At 27.5% G+C, this 20,750-nt stretch overlaps 3 protein-coding genes across 4 annotated transcripts; 2 read left to right on the forward strand and 1 right to left on the reverse strand.

The window, feature by feature from the left end:
* Nucleotides 1–34: 34 nt before the first annotated feature.
* LOC122517656 (E3 ubiquitin-protein ligase TRIM37-like) lies at nucleotides 35–5,929 on the reverse strand. The gene is made up of 16 exons (XM_043636167.1): nucleotides 5,599–5,929; nucleotides 5,037–5,302; nucleotides 4,740–4,950; nucleotides 4,342–4,658; nucleotides 4,050–4,259; nucleotides 3,786–3,965; nucleotides 3,530–3,644; nucleotides 3,231–3,424; nucleotides 2,760–3,102; nucleotides 2,544–2,658; nucleotides 1,803–1,905; nucleotides 1,166–1,680; nucleotides 849–1,020; nucleotides 486–658; nucleotides 324–396; nucleotides 35–222 (listed from the first exon to the last, which is right to left on the reverse strand). The coding sequence occupies exons 1-16, from the start codon at nucleotides 5,653–5,655 to the stop codon at nucleotides 207–209; spliced, it is 3,060 nt and encodes a 1,019-aa protein (XP_043492102.1). The 5' UTR covers nucleotides 5,656–5,929; the 3' UTR covers nucleotides 35–206.
* A 373-nt stretch (nucleotides 5,930–6,302) lies between these two features.
* LOC122517872 lies at nucleotides 6,303–8,745 on the forward strand. The gene is made up of 4 exons (XM_043636469.1): nucleotides 6,303–6,666; nucleotides 6,821–7,441; nucleotides 7,519–8,361; nucleotides 8,732–8,745. Exons 2-4 carry the CDS (start codon nucleotides 6,856–6,858, stop codon nucleotides 8,743–8,745), a joined length of 1,443 nt encoding a protein of 480 aa, XP_043492404.1. The 5' UTR covers nucleotides 6,303–6,666; nucleotides 6,821–6,855.
* LOC122517880 lies at nucleotides 8,567–20,517 on the forward strand. Of its 2 annotated transcripts, XM_043636486.1 has the most exons (10): nucleotides 8,567–15,057; nucleotides 15,145–15,540; nucleotides 15,633–15,845; nucleotides 16,558–16,887; nucleotides 17,066–17,576; nucleotides 17,708–17,889; nucleotides 17,962–18,109; nucleotides 18,267–18,473; nucleotides 19,284–19,399; nucleotides 20,155–20,517. In XM_043636486.1, exons 1-10 carry the CDS (start codon nucleotides 8,817–8,819, stop codon nucleotides 20,268–20,270), a joined length of 8,460 nt encoding a protein of 2,819 aa, XP_043492421.1. In that variant the 5' UTR covers nucleotides 8,567–8,816; the 3' UTR covers nucleotides 20,271–20,517. The 2 variants fall into 2 exon arrangements, with proteins under 2 accessions (XP_043492421.1, XP_043492422.1); XM_043636487.1 differs by lacking the exon at nucleotides 19,284–19,399 and having other exon boundaries at nucleotides 20,155–20,258.
* Nucleotides 20,518–20,750: the final 233 nt, after the last annotated feature.

Consider the following 20,750-nt stretch of genomic DNA (forward strand, 5'->3'; position numbering starts at 1 on the left):
GAAACAAAAAGGGTATTAAAAATTCGTCGTGAGCTGTATTTGAACAGCTATGATTATATTATAAACAATAGATAAAATGTGTACAAAGAATGTAATAATTACTGATTAATCACAATTACAACATATGACATCACAATCTTATTTAACAATTTGGCCAACAGAATAAAAGATGTCTGATATTAAGATAAAAGAATTTCTTGCCAGGATTACTGCATAGTGGTGCTAAAAAAAAGTTATTTAAATGCATCATATATATATATATATATATAATAAATTAAAAGTATCAAACACACAATATTAATATTTAACAAAATTTCAATTACTTATCACGATTACTTTTCTCCAATTTTTCAGTTGATGTACCTTGTACAATAGTGTCTGTAACATTTTGTTGAACTACAATAATAAAAAAAAGATATTAGTTATGTTATTTATAAATATTCACATCGATATAAAAATAAAAATTATTATAATATCAAATATACCATGTTTATGAGGATATAATGCAGGAGCCCAACTATAATTATTATGGTTTGATATAGTATCTGTTCCTACTGCATTATTAATAGGTAACAAGAGATTTTCATGGACTGATGATAGTGCAGGAATTTTCATACTTGTACAATTGTTATCTTTTCCTTCTTGCGAATTACTTTTCCTATTTCAATGATAATAAGAGCAAATAATATAATTTACGTTTAAAATTATAGAAGTGAAGTAGAATAATAGAGAAGCGTTAAGAAAAAAATCACAATATTTATGGGAATAGTTGTGCCCATAGGAATGCCAACGGAATATAAAGGGTTGATCAAAAAATATTATTAAATATTATTCTTAAAAATGTTTACCTTAATTTAGTAGAATTTGATATTGGTGATAATGGAATAGATTCAATCAGTCGTTCGAAATTGAACGTTTTATTACTTTCATTATTCGGTGAACTATTTGTAGGTGAAGCTGGCGAAGATTGTCGACGAGACAGCAAATGTTTTGATACAACTTTGTTGCTATCCAAGATTACTAAAATATGATATTAATTATTCATACAACAACAATTGATATATGTATTACTAATATTTTAAGATATCGTTGTCTTTTTGAATATAAAATTATCATTTTTCTATTTTATGTTATAATAACTTGTTTGAAATATTTGATTATTTACCATTTGGCGCTATCAAATCTGTCGGTCTAACCGTTTCCATTTCATAATTAAATTTATTAAAAATAGACATTTTAGAAAGATCCTTTTCACAATCTAAAGAATTTGAACGTGTAGCAGGTTCCGATCGAGTTACATAATTTCCACAAACTGGCATACCAAAAATTCTCTGTTGATAATTATTTGAAACTTGATCAAGTTTAATCTTACTATTGCAAACTTTTTGAGGTGAATGCATTACGTAATTCGAATGTTTATCAGGGAATGTTTGTTCACTACATGATTCGAGTTCACGATGTTTGTGTGAGTATCCTGATGGATGTGTGGGTAATACAGCACTATGGTGCAAAGGACTTGAATTTTGTAATTTAATACTGCTTATAGAGCTTCTAGAGTCTGACGTATCAGATGTACGTTTATTAAAAGATAAAGAAGTCCAGCCAGTTATTCGATCTTGATAATCGAATAGATGAAGTAGCATTATTTCATCTTCTAAACTTTCATTGCTTCTTAGTTCACTTTAATTTGTTTTGTTTCCATAAAAAAAAATTAAATTTAATGTTATTATTAGATCAAGATAAGAATTGATATAATAAGAAATTTATAGTCATCAACTATAAAAGTAATTCTCTCTTTATACCTGTATGTTTCTGCAATTGCATCTCTACTACTTTGTTCTCGTATTCTTTGTTTATTTTGCATCCACGGTGCTAATGATTCTGCAGCTTCTATATCATTTTCACCTTAAAAATAAAAATAATATATTTATCAAAATGAATTTATATATTTTTGTAATTCTTTTATAACATAATGCTTTTTTAACTTAACAGAAGTTTGAAGTTTAAAAGAAAAAATATATATATATATATATATAAATCATTTTATTTCGTGCATATATATATATATCAATTTAAAATATTAATCGAGTAATCTTTATTGTCACATACAATATTAATTTAATCGACAATTTTTATATACGCATATATTAGAATTAATTCTTATTTAATTTGTACTACTTTGAAAAAATTTAGAAAAAATGTTGTTTGAAGTATTTTAAGCGTAAAGATTTTCTTTCTTATAGATTCTTCGTTTTGCTACTAATTCTTGTTGGTTTTTTATTTGAGATATCTTTGTCAAGTATATTTTCTTGCCAAATAAGTTTTAAATCCTCTTCTAAAGGTGGACCCCTATTTGAACTTGTACCTAATTTATTAATTATATTTTTAAATAGCAAATTAATTTGGCATATAGTATTTAGATGATGAAAAGTTGATTTTAAATTCGAAGTACATAATATAAATATATCTACAGGAAAAAATATCTGTTACTAATATATATATATATATATATAAATACTATGAAATAAGTTGTAGTTTAATACCTGACATAGTTTCATCGTCTACATCATTTTCATCATTAGAATTATCGTCCAATAATGTTAGCGTGCGTTCAGTATTCTCACATTCAGCTATATATATATCATGCTCACTTAATTCCTATAACAAGTAAACTCAACTATAAATAAATATAAAAAATAATACATATAAATTATATATATATAATATATATAAGATAATCTTAGTGTAAAAAAACTCACTCCACTATCGCTACTACTACTGCTTGATGAAATATTTAATGGTTGTTGATTTAGAGTTGTCGGAGAAGAATAAGATGGCAATGAGGAATTTGTTTCTGTAGGTTGAATATCACCTACTGATACATCGTTGGCAGTATGTGGTATGCGTGATTCATTTTCAATAATATTAATATTACTTGAGCAATTTTGTTTTGCGTTTGGTTTTGAATATACCGAAGACAACGTGGAAGATGATACAGGAGGATGAATATTTTTTAAATCCCCTAATTCAGTCAAAGATATTAATTGATCTTCTGGCATTGTTTCATTAATAACGGCATTGGGAGAAGTATTAGGAATAGACCTAATCGATAAATAAAATTTTTACATCAAAATCTACAACATATTTTCATGTTTCTCTCTCTCTCTCTCTCTCTTTATATTTTTATGAATTTTCCTATATATCATGTATATTTTATTTTAAAAACTTACTGCGATATAGTATTTCCGGTTGAATAAGTATCAATGGTTAAACCAGAATTACAATTCAAATTAGAATCTCCTGAACCTTGCGGCTGTTTTTGTTGAATTGAAGGTAACGTATTAGCAGTTGATGTAGGTGTTGTAATTCCATTATTTGCTCTAGTTGCTGTTACTGTATTACGTGAAATCTCAATTGCTAGTCTCTAGAATAGTTATTTATAGTAGCAATGATCATTTTAAAATATGAATCTTCTATGGAATGCATTATAAACAAATTTATAATCTATATTTTTTTTTGTATCTATTACCTCTTTCAATTCATTGATTTGAGTCTTGTATTGATTTTGAACAGTTACTAATTGACTGATGTACCATTGCTGATCTCTACATCGTTGATAAAAAGTCGGTGGTCTAACCTGAAATCTATTTTCTGCTTTGGAATTATACATTACGGATGTATAAGAAATAGCGATATTTTATATATATTTTTTTGTAATTATTAAAATTATATATTTTACAAAATCTATATGTATATATATATATATATATAAGGGAAAAAGATACCGTAATATAAGTGTATCCAATTCTGTGTTTAAATAACCTTCCGTTGCCAGTAAATCTAATCTGAAAAATCTGTTATAGCCCCAGCATTCGCCAATTTCAAAATCCGAAGCAAATTCTCTAACAATATTTTTACTTGTATCATGCAAGCCTTGATGTATCATTTCAACTCTATATTCATATCTAAAAAAAATAAAAAGAACAAACAATAAATCATCTCTCATATAAAGTATTATTTATATATTATTATAAATTATGAACACTTACTTTGATGTTTCGGGTAGCCCCGCAGTAAGTTCTAAAAATACAGATAAATAGTTTCCACGTACAACTCCATTGCCATCAGGATATACTTTCAGCCTCCAACATAAACCATTAACATGCAACGGTGCGGAATACACTGGGTCTGCTTTCAATTGCAATTGTGTAAAATTTTGCATCGCAAATGTGGCACTATCATATCCTGGTACTATTTCACTATAATAATAATAATGATAATAAAAGAAATGATTTCTTTTATACTTAATATATATTCTTTATATTAATATATTCCATGTACCTGTGAAAATCAGCAGGAACAGGAGTAGTAACAAAATTTGTTATCGGTTTTTTCCAAACTTGATAAATCATTCTAGACAAGTCAACACTTTTGGCTATAAGTTCTGATCGAGTATAAGTGTGCAACTGATGTTCTACTTCTTGTAATAGTATTTCCAATTGTTCTGTTTCCAAAGTTAAAGAATTCTTTTGACCCATTAGAGTTAACAATTTTGCTTTTAATTGGGAATCCAAACGGACAGTCATTAGTTCTACTGCATTTCTAATTTCTCTCACTCTTTCATCCTTCGCAGCTCTCACTGATTCAACATTTCTTTCCTAATGTATATATAAGAATAAAATATATATTTTCATTATTTATTAATTTATATATTTGATTATTTTCAATTAGATACATACTACTTCTTGAACAAGGCTGATTAATTGGACGAGTCTTCGTTTCAATTGCCTTATTTCTAGTTTTATTTGATTTACATGTTGTTCGTAAACTTCTTCTAAGGGTTTGAATGTATGTCCCGAGTGCGTTCCACCCCATAATGCACATTGGTGACAAATACAACGACGACACGTCCAACAGAAAACAGATAATTTTTCTTGATGTATCGTACATCTAAAAATGGATAAAATTATCTTTAAAATAGTAGTAACTGAATTTATTTAAACATTTTAAGAGTTATCAACAAATAAATGTGTCACCTATCCCGATTAGAATCATCATAACGTGAATTAGATATAGCGACAGCTTGTAATGTATCGAGTTGTTGGGTAACTTCTTCAACCCATCGACAATTCACAAGTTCATGTAAATGAAGAGAGGCTCGACAATGAGGACACTGCGAGCGTTGTTCAGTTAGCCATCGTCTTATACATGTATAACAGCATAATTTACTACAATGAGGACAAAGATGTGCATCTCGTAATTTTTCCATACAAATAAAACATCGGAACACCTCTGCCAGCGTCTGTGGAATACAAAAGTAAACTATTATTTACATTCATAAAAAATATTAAATACAATTAAAACATATAAAAGTATATGAAAAAGCTATACTTGTATAATTCTTTAAATTATATCTATATAGATAAAAAAAGAAATAAATTTATTTTATTTTTTAATTTATGAATAGATGAAGTTAAAAATGTTTACATATTAATGTATTTACATTTACAAAATTTGTATTATTATATAGAGACAATAACAAAAATTTGTAAGATACAACTTACTTGAAAGAAGATTGACAAACTATAAATAACTTACCTCAACGCTATGATCATCTGTATTTTTTGAATTAGTCGAAGATTTTCTATTTGCCATTTTTGATATTTTATGACAAGTTATAATAATGAACAAAATTATAATTGATCGTTATCGATTTCGGCGTGACTGTTCAAATGCCATTGCTGAATTATACAATATTTCATCATTTGTACACATTAAGTTATAATGAATACAAATTATAAGATATAAAAATATATAATTTAATTATAATTTAGTGGAATGATTAATAGACAAAAATTACATTCGTGGCAGTATATGCAGCAAAAGTACCCTCGACTCGATATACAAGTAGCACAATCGTTTTATAAAAGGGGGGGTGCACGTTATATGTGCGAGTATTCATGTTAGTCTTCTACGCAAGGGCTTCTGCGCATTTTCAAATTTGGCGCGAAAATTTATAAAATTTAAATTTTGCATGATATTTCGCTACGTTACTTCTATATATTATATTCCATAAATATGTAAAAATTCGACATTACTGTATAATTTTGTTAGTAAAACGTAATATGATTACCTAAATGAAATATTTAATTCTGCTCTCTTTTATATTGAAACAGGTCAATATAGTTATTTTCGAGTTTATTTCATGAATTAACGGATTTTACAAACTAACGCCAGTATGTATATATATCACACCAGTTTTGTATTTGTTTGGTACTTATACTATTTTGCGGAGGCGCCATAAGTCTTTGCTTTTATAGTGAGCTTGGCGGCCCTGAATTACCTGGTTTGTTGGATTATGCATTAGAGCGTCGGTTGATCGAGTGTTGATTAAGCAAAATATATACAAAAAAGTAAAGATACTAAAGGAATTGGTATTAATACCATAAGTTTAGATATATAAGTATTATTTCATAATATTCTATGGTGTAGTGTTTTATGTATTTGTCTAATTGAAAAATTGTAGTTTATCCAGTTGAAAATCAATAGTTATGTGGCAAAAAAGATTGGTTATGCTTACTAATATCAATGATAATAATAATTAAATGGATAGTATTGTCATATGTTCCAAAAAATGACAAAGACGTTGCCAACATAGATTCATAAGTAAGCTAATAAATTATACACAAATAATATACATGTTTTATTGGTATTGTGTATTGAATGTATATGTATAATAAGTGTATGCATTTGAGTGAATATATAAATATAATATATATATATATATGGACAAATACAATAACGCATTGATGTTTCATAGCAAGCATACTGTGCTTTGTGTTAGGCCCTCAAACAATGTCTGAGAGTTCTAAGATGGGCCTATTTGGCTCAAAAGATAAAAATAAAGAACAAAAAAAAGAACAATCTAGGAAAGAGGATTCTCCAGATCGTTATGCACCATACTGCATAGATAGTGATTCAGAAACTTATGATACAGAAGCATTAAGCATAATGGATATAAATGACATTATTGGTGTACAATCAGATCCTGTCAGCGATTCTACATTAGAAAGTGAAATTGCTGCTCTTTCGCAAATAATCACCGATTCAAAAGTAGAGAATAACCAAACAAATGTAAAATCTAATATCTACGGTAAAGACATGGTAGATAATCAGAGTATTATTTGTAGCGAAAATAAAGAACTTGACGACGAAAGAATTATTATGAAAAATGAACAACGGGTGATAGAAGATTCTACAAATGTTTCTAATATAGATGTTTTTGATAGTGATAATATTACATCGCAATCACAAATTATTAAACAAAAGGATATATCTGAACATCTTGAATCAGATAGTCGCATAGATACTAATACTAATGTGAAAACTTCTGATTCTGATACTGCACTTTTGAGCAACGTATATACAGTATCTTCTAATGGTAAATACTTTTTTTATAATTAGATTATATTTTAATGATAATAACTATATATTTACAATCAATATATTCTTTTGTAGAAGCACATTTGGAAGATGAACCAAAATCTCAAGAGGAATCTTGTGCCAAGCACAGTGCAGATGTTTCACCGGAGTCTACTATAGATGAAGTTTTATCTCAAACTAAGGTAACAGAAAAATCAAGTACAGTTTCTAAAGTAAATACCGATCAAAGCAAGAACTATAATATAAAACATGACGTCGATACATTGGTTAGCGTGGAAGGTATAAGTGGAAGTTTACAACTTATCGGTGAAGCATATATATCAGAGGATTCGCAAGAAACAAATTTGATTGAAACTGATTTAAAGAAGGAAGAATTACCACAGACTTTTACTGATATTTCTTTGACATTTTGCGAAGAAGATAAAGATAATTCAAATATACGAAATAATGAAAAACAGAGTACAGATAACATTAAAATTATATGTACAAGTGTTATGGAGAAATTAGAAGATTCTTTAGAACATAATAGACAATTACAAAACTTCGATATTATACCAGAAAAATTAAATATTAGCAACAATAGAAATATGGAAGTTATCTCTAAGAATAATGTGGAAGAAGAAAATCAAGAGAAGAAAGAAGATATAGATCTTATAGTCCAAAAATGCAGTGCACAGGAATTATGCGGTATAAATGTTACAAATTTTGAATCAAATGCAATGAAAGAAATGGCACAGAAAATTAAACTTGTCTTCGATAATAAAGATAATAGTCATGTGTGTGAGGAAGTAGAAACAATAAGTGAAGAAAAATTGGAAACAATATGCATAAAAGATACTATAGTTTCAAATGAAAATATTGAAACGAAAGAAAATATTGAAACGAAAGAAAATATTAAAATGGAAGAAAATATTGAAATGAAAGAAAATATTGAAATGGAAGAAGATATTGAAATGGAAGAAAATATTGAAATGGGAGCAAATAATGAAATGAAAGAAAATATTGAAATGAAAGAAAATATGGAAATGGAAGAAAATAGTGAAATGAAAGAAAATATTGAAATGAAAGAAAATATGGAAATGGAAGAAAATAGTGAAATGAAAGAAAATATTGAAATGGAAGAAAAAAATGAAATATCTGAAAATATACAAAAAGAAAAAGACTCGAATGTATTACTTATAAATAATCAATTAGAAGAAACATATTCGAAATCTAATAATGAATTTGAAGATACACAAACGTTAGAAAATAAATCGAATACAGAAAATAAGAATTTAGAAAAATGCAGTGCTGAACAAATAAGCTCTATTGAGACAGATGATCATGATGTTAAAGAACAAAACAAAATTTGGAATATATCTGAAATTGAAAATATGAATTGTACAGAAGTAATAAATGTAACTGTTCCAGATAATAATAGTATGAACAAAACAGAAGATATTCAATCAGATTTAATATTACAAACAGATAAATTAGAACCAATAAAAGAAGCAAATGAAGAAGAAAATTCAACAGAATTTTCTACTACTCTTAATTTGATTGATCCAAAAACAATATCTATTGATACTGAAACTCTTGATTCAACATGCACAGAGTCAAATATTACAAACACAATAACGTCGTCGGTTATTTCAGAAGAAGACATTTCTAATAATGATATTGATTCTAATTATGTAGAAAATTTAATTGAATCTAGTTTTAATTCTAAAGATAATATCACAAAAAATTCATTGGTCAAAAGTAGTCATTCTTCAGATAACAATAAATCTTCAACATTTACAGACACCACGGAATCTGCCATGGAAACATTGGATGTTTCTGAATTTAAATCAAAGCCTGATTGCATACTTCCTAATGATTCTGAAGTATTAGATACTTGTGTATTTCAAATAGAAAAGGATCATTCTCCTAAGAATATTACCATTTTAAACGAATCTATAGAATCAGTGCAAAATGTGATCGATAAATCTGATAATAAAATTGATACAATTTCTGATTCTGACAAAAACGCAATCAATGAATTACAAGACACAAATAAAATGGAAGAAAATGATAAAAATGATGTGGATACAGAGCAAAACTCATTTCAAGTACCTATACAACAAATTGATGAAGTTTCATTAATAGAAACTGATAATAAAAATAGTCATTCTGAAGAATTAGTTAAAATAGAAACTGAAATTCATGAAATAAGAGAAGAAAAACAACAAATTCAGGAAATATGTACATTTGTAGAAGATATGGATAAAGATGAAATTTCGCCAAAATTATTGAATGATAATAAGACATCCTTTTCTTTGGATGAAGATAAAATAATGGATGATGATAATAAAACATCCTTTGCTTTGGATGAAGATAAAATAATGGATGATAATAAGACATCCTTTGCTTTGGAAGAAGATAAAATAATGGATGATGATGATAATAAGACATCATTTGCTTTGGATGAAGATAAAATAATGGATGATAATAAAACATCCTTTTCTTTGGATGAATATAAAATAATGGATGATGATAATAAAACATCCTTTGCTTTGGATGAAGATAAAATAATGGATGATAATAAGACATCCTTTGCTTTGGAAGAAGATAAAATAATGGATGATGATGATAATAAGACATCATTTGCTTTGGATGAAGATAAAATAATGGATGATAATAAAACATCCTTTTCTTTGGATGAAGATAAAATAATGGACGATAGTAAAACATCCTTTGCTTTGGATGAAGATAAAATAATGGATGATGATGATAATAAGACATCCTTTGCTTTGGATGAAGATAAAATAATGGATGATGATAATAAGACATCCTTTGCTTTGGAAGAAGATAAAATAATGGATGATAATAAAACATCCTTTTCTTTGGATGAAGATAAAATAATAGATGACAAAATAATGGATGATAAAATAATAGATGATAAAATAATATGTGAGACAAATGAAGAAAAAGATATAGCATCCCCAAAATTATTAGATGACAGTAAGAAATTATCATTTTCTCTCGAAGAAAATAAAATAATAGAAGATAAAATAATAAGCGAGACAAGTGAAGAGAAGTGTGATATAGAAAATACATCCAACATAGATGACATAAAATATAATGAAATTTTAAAGAATAATGAGCCTATAGTTGATAGAAAGGAAAACATGGAAGAAGTTAATAATGAAGATCAAATAGATCAAAGTAAAAAGATATTGGAAAAGGAAATAGATTTGATTACAGATGTTGAAAAAATAGATTTGTCTATTACAGAATGTACATCTAATATCGACGAAAATATTACAAAAGAAGATATAAAAGAAGTCAGTCAAGAAACGAATGACATATTAGAATTGAATGTATCTACTTCTTTCAAAAGTACGAATACTGATTTTCAAAATATATTACAAAAAGAAGAGAAGGATGAAACTGTAGGAATGCTATTATGTAAAACTAATGATCCTATTTCTATGTTATCAGAAAGCTCTGTTTTATTAATGAAAAAAGATAATGTAGAAGATAGTATAGAAAATTCTATTTCAGAAAATAATCTGATAAATATTCTTGATGATACACCGAAAGTGACAGATATGTTTTCAGAGGAACAATGTCCAAATACTCAAGATATTGTGGAAAGTATTTTAGATAATGTAACGGATGTAGCTGATCTTAAACATCTTTTAAGTCCGGAAAATAATACAAGAAATGGAAGCGACGATGATCTTCAGCAATCCGTGGAATTAGCAACAGTGGAAAATGAAGATAAAGAATTAGTTGAAAAATTACCTGAAGTATCATCTGATATATTGAATAAAGAAATAGAAGATCCGATAGAAGCATCTAATTTAGACTCATTGGAAGAATTATTAGATCTTGATTTAATACCTGAAAGTGAAGAAGTAGCAATGAAAGATGAAAAAGTAGACAAAATACAAGAGCAAGTAGAAACAATAGATAAAAATGTAAATATTGCACTTTTTCTTCAGCAGCCCGAAGAAGTATCGTCTATACCAGAAAATTCAGATTATATAGACCACGTTATTAATAATTGTTTAACGGATGAAAATGATGTATCATTGGAAGAAACAACTGATAAAGTAAATATTAAAGATTGTGATGAAGGTAAAGACAATGTAGAATGTAAACCAAAAGAATTATTGAACATCAATGATAATACAATAACTGATTCTTTAAATAAACATTCAGATGATATAAATTTACAAAAACAACTGGATGTAGATAATTCTTTACAAGATAATAATCTTAATATGGATTATGTTGGAAATTCAGTGGAATCTGTTGAACATTTAGGTGAAGGAACTTCTAAATTAGAAATTTCGCAAGATATCCTTTTAGAAAATATTAATGAAGATGAAGAACATCTGAATGGGATTTCTCTTGATATAGACAGCAATCAGGCCGCTCCAGATATTTCAGAATTAGAATCTGCTGTAAAATTTTTACAAGAGTCAGAAGAACAAACAGTAGATTCTCCTTTACCATTTTCTCCAAAAATGGTAGAAAATGTTGTTAATGATATATCAAAACAAACAAACTCAAATATTTTTGTACAGGATGAAGACATTTGTAATGATACTTCTGAATTGGTAGTTGAATTGCAAGAAATTACTTCTGATTCTATTTCTATATCCGAAGCTGAGATTATATCAGAAGCCGCAAAATTAGAAAATGAACGGAAACTTGCTGAACAAATTAAAGTAAATACTTGTATATCTAATATTGAAGAAAATGAATTGAAAAAAGATGAATTGAAAGAAAATGAATTGAAAGAAAATGAATTGAAAGAAAATCAAGAAAAAATAGAGAATGTTCCTTCAACAATTGGTACTTATTTTAACACAACTACAGATAAAGTATCTAATAAGCAAATATTGTCCAGTGTAACTGCGCCTAGTACAAGCTCTGTAAATTCAAAAATAACAGATAGAATGGCTATAGTAGCAGAATCTATTCCTAAAATTTCAATTTTAGAAGAACGTTTAAGAGAACCACCAAAAATAGAAATTCCTACAACAGACATAACAAAAATATGTGAAACATTAACAGGTACAAAAGACAGTCTTCTAATACCAAAAGATGCAAAATTGTCGGCCTATCAAAAAATGTTAGAATCACCAAAATCAATTGATAACAGAGAATCAAAAATTGTAGAAACACCTAAGAAAGAAGTAGAAAGACATGATTTTGAAAATGTTGGATCTCCAAGAATAATACTAAAGATTGCTAAATCTGCAATTGCAGAATGTGCTGAACCGAGATCACCAAAAAGTCCAAAAATTCGATCCGCAACTAATTCACCAAATCCGGAAGATAGTCCAGGTCAAAAATTAGGGAAAATTAAATTAAAGCTTTCAAAAGGTGGACATCCTTCTATAATATCAAATGAGAATGTTGAAGATGTCAGTCAATGGCATACTGAGAGTGCATCATCATTATCTCCTATTGGTATGAAAATTAAATTATCAAAGACAGGAGATGCTTCAATTTTACCAACTGAAAAATACGAATCTATGGATGATATAAAGGAAATAAAGCATAAATTTGAAGAAATTAAAAGGACAGAATCTCCGTTAGGAATGAAAATCAAATTATCCAAAACTGGTGATGCTTCCATTGTGCAACAAGATTCAAAAGATATTACAACGAAATATAAAGAAAAATTAGATGTCATGCAGGGAAGCCCAAAAAGAACAGATTCACCCATAGGAATGAAAATTAAACTTTTAAAAACTGGAGATGCATCCATTGTACAACCGGAAAAACAAGAAATATTTGAAGATCATAAAGATGGAAAATTAAAAGAAAAAGCAGATATTATTTCTGATCCACCAAAAAGAACTGAATCTCCAATTGGAATGAAATTGAAATTATCAAAGAGTGGAGATGTATCTATTGTATCCCCTGATGTAATAGATGAAGGAAAAGATATAATAGGAAAATCGAAAGACAGGCATGAAGCTTCTCCAGAAATTCCTAAACGTACAGATTCTCCAATTGGAATGAAAATTAAATTATCGAAAATAAAAGGTGGGGCATCTATAATTTCCATAGATAATAATAATCCGGAAGAAATAAAAGAAAAAGTAGATATTTCTGATATACCAAAACGAACAGAATCTCCTTTTGGAATGAAAATAAAATTATCAAAAAGTGGAGATGCATCTATCATACATTCAGAAGTTTCAGATGACATACAAGAAATTAAACAAAAAGAAAAAATAGATGTGTCCCAAGATACAACAAAATGTCCAGAAATTCCATGTGGAATGAAGATTAAAATGATGAAATATGTAGAAACATCTGTGGGTATACCAGAATTGATAGATCAACATGAAAGTAGTCATGATGCATCTCAAAAAACAGAATCTATCGGTATGAAAATCAAATTTTCAAAATCTGGAGATGCATCAATAGTTCCTCCTGATAAGCAAGAACAAGTAGATGATCATAAGAGCAAAGAAACATTACAAGACTTACCTAAGCAAACAGAATCTCCAATTGGAATGAAGATTAAACTTTCAAAAACAGGAGATGCTTCTATAATACAAAAAGAAGTAATAGATAATAATACGAACAAAATTATCAACAAATCTGATATAGAATATCAAAAAAATTCTGATATTTCTGCATGTGGGAAAATGAAAACATCAAAAACTATTGATGCTCCTTTAATAACAGATTCTGAGAAAAGAGAGAAACAACCAAAACGGAAAGAAACTGAATCTCCGTTAGAAATGAAAATAAAATTATCGAAAACTGGACATCCAACAATTGTATCTTGCGAAACTCATGCTGATTCTGCTCATAAATCTAAAGATACTTCAGAAACTGCGCATAGTTGTGCTCATAGATATAAAGAGTCTGTATTGCACAAAGACTCACCACTGAAAATCCTTAAAACTGGACATTCAACGCTTATGCAAAGTACTCGTTCTGAATTAACTATTGAACCGGTACAAATACAAGGAAAAAAAATGGAAAATTCTATTGAATTGTCTTCTAAACGAAAAGATATAACGATATCACCGATTGAGGTAAAAAAATCAAAATTAGAAACGCAGTTGTCACAAATTCTACCAGAAGTTACTATTCAACCGGTTATATCTAGAGATCAAAAGCAATTATTATTTGATCCAAAAACAAGTTTAATTAGTCGTCAACAAATGAATGTTATAAGCCAAGAAATCAGTATTACACAAGTAAGACCGTCTAAACAAGTGGATGTTTCTATGAGCGACAAGCTAAAGGATATGTTAAGTAAAAATGTTGCTAGTTCTCCAATTGGTTCAGATTGTGAAATAATTGAACACAGGCCTGAATTAATAATTGTTAATGAAAATTCTAACTCTAGTCAAGATGTTATGATAATAGAAGAAGTACCAGCAATTCGAATGCCTGAAGTTAAAATGCCCAAAAAACGAGGTAGACCACGTAGAAATCCACTGCCACCACTCGCGCACACTCCAACGCAGATATTAATACCACGAGATCCATTAGCTTTGGACGATGTACCACAAGTTGTTCAATTGGAACACAGAGAAAATGAAAGACCTAGGAGAACATGTAGAAATCAAAAAAGTTATGCGCCACCTAAAAGAGGACGTGGTAGAGGTAAGTATTTGTGCATCATTAATATTAATTAGCATTATGCATTTCTTTAGAAATATGATAGTATATTATGCAAATAACTTTATTTAGGTCGTGGAAAGAGAAAGTTAGACAATCCAGATCTTCCACTTAGTAAGAAGCCCAGAGTTGAACAAGATTTGAGTGCAATAGAAGCTTCTACAATGGCTATAATTACTTTAGATGAAACTCCAAAACAAGAACAGGCTTTAAGAAAATCATCTGAATTATATAAAGCTCTTAAACAACCCCCTATAGATATTAAAAGTATAAGCCCTATATGTAAAATTGAAAAACAATCTTTGTTAACAGTTCGAAAAGATGGTGTAAAACAAATGGATATTCCCAAAATTACGATTTTAGATTCCAATGTTAATACTCAATTAGAATCTGTTATGGGATCAAGTATGGAAGAAGAAAAAATATTAGTAAAATCCACAATGGGATCAACATTATTAGACTGCAAAGGTAATAAAAAAGAATTAGCAAATATAATGCCTGAAAAATAACAGACAAAACTACAGAAAAGACTCTTAATGATAAAATTATTGAAAAAACAGTGGAAAATGCAAGATCTACTGGACATGAAAGTAAGGAAATGCTTATACCTCCAGGACATCCTAATTGGTTAACACCAACATCAAAAAGACAAACAGAAGCTACATCCAAGAATGAACCAGTGCCTTCTTTACAAGTTATCGATGAAGAAACAAGAATGAGTGCAGAATCTAATTCAAGATCTCAAACACCGGCAAGAAATATATCAACACAAGGTATCAATACATTTTACTTTTATTATTGAATAATGCATGAAGAATAATTATAATTAACATATATGAATTATTATGATTAACATATATGAAAAAATAATAAATTAATCAATTTATTAATTTTTTTACACAAAAATGTTGGAATTTCTAATACATTAAATTTAAAATCATTGATGTTACTTTTATTTAACTTTATAAAATAATTATTATTTCATTTTAATCAAATACGTATTGTAAAAGTATTAGATAAAATCATTAAACTGTCATGCTAAATCATAGCATAAATGTATTGGTAAACCTCCAACCAAGGTATCTAAAAATAGGTCTTTTCTTGTGTCCTAAGATCTCTCAAGTATCTGAATGTAAAATAGTGACAATAGTGAATTTACAAATAACATATATTATATAAATATTTATGTTATTATTACTAACGTATTATAATAGTAAGCTCATATATAAAGTATTTTATTACTTGTCAGACTAAATATAGTTGCATTGAGTGATTTTATTAGAAATATCTAGCCTTTATTAAAATATTGTTATAATTTTTTTGATTTTCTGATAATATGTGTATGTAGAACAATTTTTTAAATATTAATTAAAGTATTTTAATTATTCTTAACTGAAATTTTATGCGAAAAGTGATATAAATTTATAATAAATTTAATAATATTTATATAATATAGTATACATTTAACAAGAAATAATATTTTAGCATCTGAAACAATAATTAATGAAGAGTCTCAGGGAAGTGTACTTAGTACAGCAACTACTGAATCTGAGAAAGTCAAAGTAAAGAATCGAAGAATGGAAATTAATTTTGACCCTGATGAAGGTCCCTTTACTGTTGATAAAATAGCAGAATATGAATGGCCTTTAGATCGTAAAGGAGAAACATTTATGATACAAGAACAAATATCACAATATCTAGGCGTGAAGTCATTTAAAAGAAAATATCCAGATTTAAAGCGTAGAATGGTTGATATGGAGGAGAGAAATTATTTAAGAGAAAATGGGTTAGTTAGCGAAGCAATGTGTGATATGGGTGCGTGAATAAATTTATTTTTACTTATTATTATTTTGAATATCTAGATCTTATTATATAGAGATATAGTTATTTCTTGTTTATATAATATTTTATAATAATTAATATATATACTATAATATCACATAAAATTTGTATACATATAAATATATATGTGTATATTTTTCTTTTTGTATAGGTTTAACGGCAGTTTGCAGTTCAGAAGTATTAGATATAATGTGTAGCGATTTTCCTGATCAATATGAGGAGTATAGAAAACATATGCGAGAAAAACAAGTTAAAGAACATTCTAAAAAGCAGAAAGAATTAACAGCAGCAGCAAATGCTGAAAGAAACAGAATAGATTTAGCAGAAATGGCAATACAGTCTGCTTTGTCGTGGAATATTAGTTTAAATAAATCTCGTAAAGAAAACAGAAAATGTAGTTTAGATTTGCAGACTTTCACTATTCATGTGCCAAAGAAACACCATAAGCTTGATACAGATCGAAAGATAAGTCATTATCCTGTAGCTTTGATACCAGGTCAATATACTGATTATTATCGAGAATATACACCTGCTGAATTGAGATATTATCCACTTAACACCGTTTTGTATGGTCCTATGCGACCAAACGAACGTAAGTTTGATAGTCAATCAGAAGGATCACAAAGTGATAGTGATAGTGATTCTTCAACTGATGATTCAAGGTATTCATTATAAATAATATATTCTTTTTAAATATTATTAATATCTCTTGTGATCTTTTTGATTAATATTAAGATTTAAACTATAATAACTTTGTTATTGATATTCAGTACTATAATTATTAAATTTTTAGTTCTAGCTCCAGTGAAGGAACACAAGATACAGAAGGGTCTCAATCAACAATGGACGATGTGGATATGGAAATAAGTAACCAAAAGGAAGAAACTAAATTGAAATGTAAAATGTGCTTAAAAATGTTAAATAAAAATGGCAAAAATGAAGTATTAATACAATGCGGGACTTGTAATGGAAATGGTAAATTATAATTGTCATTTTGATTATATTATCAGAATGATTTGTTTTATAATTAGTTCAATCTTTTTCTAGTTCATCCATCGTGTATAGAATTAACATTAGATATGGTTCCGCATATTCAATCTTACGCATGGCAGTGTACCGATTGTAAAACATGCGCTCAATGTCATGATCCAGCAGATGAAGATAAAATGTTATTTTGTGATATGTGTGATCGTGGGTAAGTTTATTATTATAATATATATATACTAGTAAAGAGCATATAACTCACACAGTTAATTAATGAAATGAATTATTGAATTTCATGAAATAACGTAACATATATATTTTGTAGCCAAGTAAATAAAATCTAAAAAATATATTATTATTCTATATAGATATCACATATATTGTGTTGGTCTTCGACGAGTACCGGTTGGAAGATGGCACTGTCAAGAATGTGCTGTATGTGCAAATTGTGGTTCAAAGGAACCTGGAGGTGCTAATTCTGATAGAAACAGTGTAGCACAATGGCAACATGAATATAAGAAGGGTGATAAAAATACTCGTGTTTATGTTTCCACATTGTGTGTTCCATGCTCAAAGTTAGTATAATTATATTAAACATATCATAAATATGACAAGTAAATAGCATAAACTACCTCTTTATGCAAATTAAAAATAATTTATAAATTTTTTCAAGAGTGTGCTTCATTTTTGATGATAACTTTTTTTATAACTGAGTAAATTTTCATAAAAATTATTATAATTAATGCTTAATATTCGTGATGTTACGTATTTAAATGAGAATGTTCTATTTATATGCGTTGAAACACTATGAGATATATTTGATTATTTAATATTATATTTTATAATGAAATTAAGATTTTTTGGTTTTCACTTTTTGATATAGTCTTATTTACTGTTGAATTATATAAATGGAATATCAGTGGACAATTACAACTGCTATATTCTTATTATTTTAATTATTTGTTAAATATATGAATATGTTAATATTGATATGTACAAACGCGAGCGCGCTCATAAGAATCGTTATTTACATATTCGCATTTTCATTTTCATCTTTATACACGATATCATCGGATAATAATATTTTGTAATATTATTTATTTTACATCACGCATAAATAACTAACTAAAACTGCATGTACATATCAAATACGCATACTCTCATTTAATTATAAATATACAAGAAATATGACACACCGTAGTAATTTTTCATAAATCATTTTTAACTAATTTATCATTGTGTGAAGGTATTTTTATTTTGATATTTTATTTCGCAAAGAATAATTTGAAATTAAAACATTTAATTGTTTAATTTATCATAATAGACATCGTAACATTAAAATTTAATCAATTTTACTAACACCATGATCTTTATACATTAACAAGGCTATGGCGAAAGGGTCGCTATTGCCCACACTGCAGTCGCTGTCATACTGCCTCAAGACTCGACCTGGAGGCGAATCTAGTACATTGCAGCGCATGTGATAAATATCTGCACTTAGGTATTGAAACAAATTTTCATACGATTCCATAATGTAATTAATGCATTGCCATATGATGTCATACGTATGTTATTTATGTCTTATTAATATTTGTACAGGGTGATCCAAAATAATTGCCAACAATAACAACAAGTAGAAAATTATATTTTACAATACATGTTCAAACAAATTTATATTTAAATTTATATTTATTATAAGGGTCAAGGCACTTTTGCGATACTGCTCGTACTTTTTTATTTATTTAACAGCAAACTTTTCCGAAAGTTTTTTTAAATTATTCTACTCTAACGAACATTAATACTTATTAATCAATTAAAAAATAATTAAAATTCATTGATAATTAATGATATTACAAGCTCTAAAGTTATTTCTAGTTATTTTGAACCACCCTGTTTATGTATATATTAATCATCACATGTAAAAACTATACATATGTTTTGTACTATATTCAAAAACTTGCAATATTTTTATAAAATTTTTAAGTTGTATTATGCATGAGGAAAATCTATTTCACAATACTAATATATTTCAAACTCTCTACTCATTAATTATTTATATCTAATCTATTTTACAAATATTGGAAAAGGGTAGTATAAATTATTAAGTGAAGTTAATTAATAATGTTATCCATATGATGTTCTAGAAAAATTTCGTAATATGATATATACTTTAAGTAATTTGTATTGATGTATACTAAAGTGTTAAATTATTTGTTTAAATATTAATTTACTAACTAATTACATTTACGTTTGTAGGTTGCGTGGAGACCAAAGGACTGGGATTTGATAAAAAAAATTATTTATGCGATTTCTGTGCTCCAAATCGACAACCATTAATAAAGCCTTTAGTATCAAAAGTATTCAAGACATGAAAATATCATTTCTTTATGTAAGTTATCTTTTTTTCATATATGAAGGACAAACCTTGCATTTCAAGACATCAAACTATATTTGTTGGCAATATGTAATAATGAAAAGTTCTCATTTTTATTCTCTATTCAATTTCTTATATTTGACGACAAAGCTAAATGTATATATTTATGCGTTTGTAAGTTATATACTCTATTTGTAAAAATTTTTTATTTTATTGTAGAATAACATGTACTTTTACTTATCAAACTTGTATATTCATTAAAAGTGATCCATGATAATATCGAATAACAAACTATGTTCTCTATAAAATGATTAAGGAGCACCATTAATGTGTCCGTTTGAAAAAAGGTGATGTTTGGGAATTGTTTTAAAACGTTTTCTTTTATATATAATTAACAAATAAACACATTATAAAATAATATAATTTTCTGTGCAAAATAGCTATTAAATTGAAAGAATTACTCTCGTTTAGTTAAGAA

This window comes from Polistes fuscatus, unplaced genomic scaffold (genome assembly GCF_010416935.1).
Source record: "Polistes fuscatus isolate 324 unplaced genomic scaffold, CU_Pfus_HIC Scaffold21, whole genome shotgun sequence".
NCBI classification, from domain to species: domain Eukaryota; kingdom Metazoa; phylum Arthropoda; class Insecta; order Hymenoptera; family Vespidae; genus Polistes; species Polistes fuscatus.